The 6,533-nt window shown below is 31.9% G+C and overlaps 2 protein-coding genes across 2 annotated transcripts in view; one reads left to right on the forward strand and one right to left on the reverse strand.

Moving 5' to 3' along the window:
• LOC108750099 (UPF0183 protein CG7083) overlaps positions 1-1,659 on the reverse strand; it is a 7,313-nt gene extending 5,654 nt beyond the window's left edge. Inside the window, exon 1 of the mRNA XM_018489347.1 lies at positions 1,298-1,659. Coding sequence (XP_018344849.1) covers positions 1,298-1,361 — 64 coding nt within the window. The 5' untranslated portion in view covers positions 1,362-1,659. The remainder of the gene's footprint in view (positions 1-1,297) is intronic.
• Positions 1,660-3,846: 2,187 nt separating this feature from the next.
• Positions 3,847-6,533, forward strand: part of LOC108750009 (baculoviral IAP repeat-containing protein 6) — a 30,806-nt gene continuing 28,119 nt past the window's right edge. Inside the window, exons 1-3 of the mRNA XM_018489171.1 lie at positions 3,847-4,099; positions 5,140-5,459; positions 5,994-6,238. Of these exons, the coding sequence (XP_018344673.1) occupies positions 3,913-4,099; positions 5,140-5,459; positions 5,994-6,238 (752 nt within the window). The 5' untranslated portion in view covers positions 3,847-3,912. The remainder of the gene's footprint in view (positions 4,100-5,139; positions 5,460-5,993; positions 6,239-6,533) is intronic.

Consider the following 6,533-nt stretch of genomic DNA (forward strand, 5'->3'; position numbering starts at 1 on the left):
AAATTATATTCAGCCGTATTATAAATCAGTCTAATGACACTTATTGCTGTTTATATATCTAAAATTCGACAAAACCAAGATAGAAAATTTTATTACAGCTACAGAGAATAAATCTTAGACAAAAGAATTTTGAAACTAAAAAATGAAGAGATAATTACCTTCAAAAAAAAAACATTTTTTAGTTGCACAGAGCTTGGGTAAAAAATTAATTTGCATACAATTGGTTTTCACAAAATAAAATAAATTGCAAATAAAAAAAATGCTTGATATAAACTAAATAAGGTTTGAAAAATCAAAACTATATTTATTTTCAAAACAGATGATTGAGAAATGAATAAAAGTAAGAATAAAGAATGATAAATTAATAAAAATAATAAATAAAAAAACGTAAAAAATGTCTTTAAATAAATCAACACAGAAAGCTAGTGTGTAAAAAATTATTATTCTTCTATACATAGTTCGTTGAATAAATCATTAGAATAATAAATATATCGTTGAATAAATCATTAGAATCTAACTTATATAAGATTGATTTTCATAAATAGAATAAATTATAAAATGGTAAAGAAAATGGTCAATGAGGATCGAGAGATATAGACTAGAAAAATAAAAACTATATATATTTTTAAAACAGTTAATTAAGAAATGAATAAAAGTGAAAATAAAAAATGATAAATTAGTTAATACAAAATAAATTATAAGTAATTTAATTTACACAAAATTATTTTTTCACAAATAGAACAATTGCAAATGAGAAAATGATCAATAATGCAAGCCAAAAAAACTGAAAAAATAAAAATTATATTTTCTCGGAAAAAATAAAAATTATATTTTCTCAAAACAAATGCCAAAGAAACAAAGAAATGAGACTAAAGATTGATAAATTGGTATAAACGTAGAATAAATTGTCTGTACTTCCACCAGATTTTGATTTAGTATTTATTTTGTTTTATTTTTGTGAATTGTATTATTTATTTATTCAAAAAATCGTTATCCGCTGCCATTGTAATAGAGAAAAAGGAAAAAAAACGCTCATATTCGTTCTCGTTCGTCGAAGTTTCACAGTTAGATAACAAAGATAATAGTGGAGCAACGCATAGAAGGAAACAAGGGACGAATCATGTGTTACGCGAGACAAAGTCGACGGACTGCAATAATCGCTTGTTCTCGTCTCATATAAACTCGATTCAATCGAATGAAACTTGACGAGGGAGAAGAGGCTTAGTTTGCGTGTCGCAAATCATAACAACGCACGCTCGTCGGTCGCGAGCGTTTGCGCTTGCGTTTCGTCACTTGCCCAAAATAAATTCCCATTGCTCGCATCCGAGGGACCTTTCGGGCACCACCTCGAGCTCCAGCATCCTGTCCCGTCCCGTCCCGTTCGTCTTGCTAGCCACACACGAAACAACGGAACAATGATGCGTCGAGGAGGAGAGCAGGGTCGTCGAATATCATAAGAACTGCGCTGTTCCTTTGTCCGTCCGTTCGATTGTTAATCACCAGATAGCCATATTGCTGTCACATCCCACAACAACAAACCTCTCACTATTTTCGCAGCGCTGCTGTGACTTCTACCACCTCCTACGGTTGGCAAACTGTCATCGAACAGCTGATACACTGCCGCGGAACATGAGGAACTCAGAAGAACGGGCTTTACGCGGAAATGAAACGCAATTGTGGCTGCGTTCCGTAGCTTAAAGAACTTAAGGTATCTTTTCATGTTGTTGTTCAACGCTTATTTACAGCGTCAAAATAGGTCATGTGATCAAAATGGACGCTTGACATTTATTAATTTTGATTACGTGTTCTATTCTGACGCTAAGGACAAGAGCACAAATTCTTGCATAACGCATAAGAACAAAAGCACTCAGAGCCATTCCACACAAAAAAATTATCCAATCACATTTCTGTAATGTTTTCATAAAGACAAATATAAAATACGATTGGATGATTTTCTTTATGCATATGTTTATGCGGCTATGCAAGTTTGTGTATAATGAATCCCTCAGTCTTGAATTTCGAAAAAATAATACGACCAATTAGAATCATTTAAGTGCAGCGCGTTCGTGAAACGTGCTAATCTGATTGGTTGCATTACTTTTCCGAAATTCCGTTTTCCGAAATTTCGACTGTCATGGGACATAATGCATATAATGCAAAAATGAATCAATCAAAGTTCTCCGTTTTCTTTCCACACAAAATAACAAACTCAAAGATTAATTTTCTTATAGCGTTCTCTCTTGGGATACATTGAGTGCAGCCTTGTACCGCATCAGTTGCGTGTAAGCGCTACACTCAGCTATACTACACTAAAATAGTGCATACCATGCATAAAATAGTGTACATCATTATTGCGCTAAACCCTGTTTCCGCTTTATTTCTATTTTCAAATTTTAAATGTCACACTGTCAAATTTTAAATGTTACACATCCCTTTGAGGCGGTGTAGCAAAATCCCACTTCGTGTATAAAATTTGCACTACACCGTAGCTATGGAAACGCGGTACAGTCAGAGCCTAAAAGGTTGCAACACTTTTTTTTCGAAATGCAGCTTATTCATCGAGCGATTGGTTTTTATTTATAGGTCCATAAGTAAAAGGTGGGGAGCAAGCTGTATTCTGAAATCTATCGAAAAGAAAGTGTTGCAACCTTTTAGACCCTAACTGTACACTGTCTGAGTGTTGCACTGGTGAGCGATAGTGCAGCTAAGAGAAAACGCTATTATGCTTTGTACGAAGATCTATTCTCCGGTCTTTGTATAATTAAATAAATTATACGTAAACATATCTTAGATAAAATAAAAATAATTTTATTTTAAATTTATTTAGATAAAAGATAAAATTATAAGTTGTTTTATTTACAATTAAATAATTTTAAGTTTTTAAACAAAACAATTTTAGAACATAGAAACAGTATATTAATTCATATTTTTATTTATAATACAATACATAAATTTTTATTTCTTAAAAAATTGAACTTTTTAAATATTCCATATGACAAATTATTTTTGTATAATACATACCACCAAGATATCGATATTCTTACGGGAGTTGGTATTCTTGAGAATATTGAAATGATTAAGAGCTAAAAACTGATAATATTGTATTAATTTTATGAGATTTATTAGTTTAGTAGACATATTTATGCATTTAGAACTCAATAATACTCGATTTTTCTAAAATTATGATTTCAGTGTTATCATCAAAGTTTGATTATCAACAGAGACGACAACTGCAGAGAAAAAATTATAATTTTTTTCAATATATAAGATATTATAGCTTTACAAGTATGCATATTTATTTATGGAATACTTATGTAATAAAAAGTCATGAATTTAATAATGTATGAACCAAATATTTATGTTAATAATAGTAAATTTATATCAATTGTCGATAATGTCAGCGTTTTTCAATTACTTCCGGGTCCTCAGAACTCAGAACCCTTTTTATACGGCTGAAAATTTACCCAGGGTTGACGGTCTTTAATAGTATCTCGTCGATGAGATCTATCTAATAAACCGAAATTCGTGGATATAGCGAAGAATACAACCAAAAAATCGTGGATATTACCGACCGGATCATGGACATTGGTTACATAGTTCAATTTGGTGGATATAAAGATGCTACAAAATAAAGTAACAGCTAAATCTTGGGCATGGGTGCTCTTAGGCTTCTCTTTGCTATGACGCTTCCATGTAAAGGCATCTTAAAGACACCTTAAAGCATTCAGTGTGAACGTTCTGACAATCGAAGCTCGAAATCTCGCAAGGATCGATTGATTACGGGAGGGACGATAGTCGGCTATATTCAGTGCGATCTGCTGACGTTCCATTCAAAGATGGCGTTGACGAGTGCGCCATGTTTCTCGTGATGTCCGAGCGTTAGAGAAAAGTTTTTCAGAAAAGCGTGATCGCATGAGCAAAATGGCTGATGATGACCCGTGGCTATTGAAGGAGGACGGTTGCTTGAACGTGGACACTGAGTGCAAGAGTATTATCTATCACGCTAATCTAAACGTTCTACTCATCACTACTGGCAGCGCACAAGTATACGTGTTCGATGTCAACTCCGGCGTGATCCTACAGAGGAGTTCTCTGTCTGGTGAGCGTGTGCGGCTTCCTCGTTATGATCGATTTCCGCGGAACATTCCGCCGGGTCGGCGCCAAGCAAACGATAGATTTTCTCCCTCCCCCTCTCCGACAGCGTCATCCCCATCGCCGTCACGGCTGTCCACCCGATGTTTGCGGAATACTGTGCAATAACGCGTGTCAAGGTCGCGTACGTTTTCCCGGAATAAGACGACACTACATCGTCGTTGAAATTTTCCGTTACGAAGTACCTGAAAGCGACAAGCTTTGTCTTCTCTGGAATCTGGAGAGTCAAGAAGATAATCTTACAGTTTTTGTCCATTCCGGTCATGCTTTTTACATCTTCCTGGATTTTGTTTCTGTTCCTTTGTTCTGCGAAAATGAATTTGCATTTTTAATGTGGAAAGTAATACGGTGGCTTAAAGACATGGATCTATGACTGTCAACATTGTGCAGTATTCCAATTATGTTCTTTGTCGTTATTTTCTAAGAACTAATTCTATTAATTTCACAAATTGTTTTGTCACTTGATCTGATCCAATCATCAAAGATAAAGTTTTTTATGAACGGTATCTTTATTGTGATGTGATTGCAGCAAAGAAGCATTCTTTTGTACAAGTTCAAGAAATAAGAATGAAGAATGTTTCTATGTTTTTCAAAATCAAGATTTTTGTAAAATCTTTGCATAATTTTTCAAGATCATGTTGAGAAAATACCAATATATTAGTATCTATTAATATTATATGAAATATATATTATTTAGTAAAATGTACTTAAAATATATATTATACGGATATTCGAACAATTTTATAAGATTATGTGATGGCAACTGGAAAATATTTAAATATTTAATATTAGTGTTTTTTGCAATTATTAAAATAAAAGTAATCAATTTACATTTTTGTATTAATGTTTTTTACAAATTTGTATTAGGTATACAATTAATTAATTCGTATATTGTTAAAATATGTATTATTGAAAATAAAAGTGAAAAATATTATGTGAAATATGTGAAGAATTATAAAATGTTTATGCTTATAATGACGATTGTAGGTAAACCTAATGGGAAATTACAAGGGATTTATTTATCGGATGGAATAGACAAAGTGTTGTATACAGATGGACGAGGAATTGGGATACGTAGCGACTACAATGGGGTCCTGTTATTAGATACAATTTTGCAAACCCCAGTTTCTAAAAGCGAGGATGTCATAAAACTGGAACTATTGCTGTCGGAGGCGACGATATTGCTTCAATGCCTACAATGCGTAGAATTGCCAGGTGTGGAACATTTGCTGGAGGTGCTACAAGAACTGTCAAGTAAAATTGTTACAGCACAAGCAAATCAGAAAAAGGGTATTAAAGCTCAAAAAGTAAGTACAGTTTGTAAAGCTAATTATTTTATGTATAAAATGTTAAATGTATAACATTTTTTGTTGTAGTTGTTTTAGATTATAGATGAATATAAAAGTGAGAATGTAAAAGTGAATGAATTATTTTAAAATTGAAGTACATTTTTTAGTACATTTGTTTGGTGTTTATTTATTTAGTATATTTAGTAAGAATAAAAAGCTAATATATTTTTTAATAACTTGATCTTTATAATACAGAGAACTGTTATTTTTACTCAATTAATTTTGAGTAAGTTTTATTTAAGGAGATATTATAGAACTGATTAATAGAGATTTTTAATATTGAACAATTTAAATTTGATAGTTAATATGATTATCGGAATTAGTTAAAAATATAGTTTATTACATTGTGTTAAACAAAGAACAAAATATTTTATTATATCAATACATACAAGATTTATACAATAATATCATCTTTGTGTTATGCATACAGAATTAATATCAATATATCAATGCTAAAATTATTAAAATTGAAAATGGAAATTTTAATTACAGTGGAATACGATATGTTTGGAATTACCGCATGGATCTTTAAAACTCGTCTGCTCTGGCTTAGTAATGGAATTAAAAAGGCAAAATCGGCATATAGCAGCACTGCCCATTGCCTCCGCGATCAATGAACGACTAAATGGCCTATTGCCTAGTCTTGCATTAGAAGGTGGTCCCACTGATAGAGCATTAATGTTTAGTGAAGCAGCACGTCGTAATACTTTTCCAAAATGGCCACATATGAATTATAAGTATGTAACATATTACGTATTTTATTATTATGTATTAGGTTGAATAAAAAGTCATCGCGTATTTTTTAGCTCAAAGTTGTATATACAATATCTTCGTCAATAATGAATGAAATTCAAATTTAAAAAAAGGGTTTTAAAGCTTGAAATCTCTATTTTTAAAAACTTATCACATTTTTTAAGTTTATATGAGTTTGATAATTTTTACATACCAAAAACTACGAGCTGAAAAAGACGAAAAATTTTCTTCTCACTTTGTGGATTTGTAACGTGTCCAAAACGAATTTGAGAAAATTTT

This window comes from Trachymyrmex septentrionalis, unplaced genomic scaffold (genome assembly GCF_001594115.1).
Source record: "Trachymyrmex septentrionalis isolate Tsep2-gDNA-1 unplaced genomic scaffold, Tsep1.0 scaffold32, whole genome shotgun sequence".
In the NCBI taxonomy this organism is placed as follows: Eukaryota; Metazoa; Arthropoda; class Insecta; order Hymenoptera; family Formicidae; genus Trachymyrmex; species Trachymyrmex septentrionalis.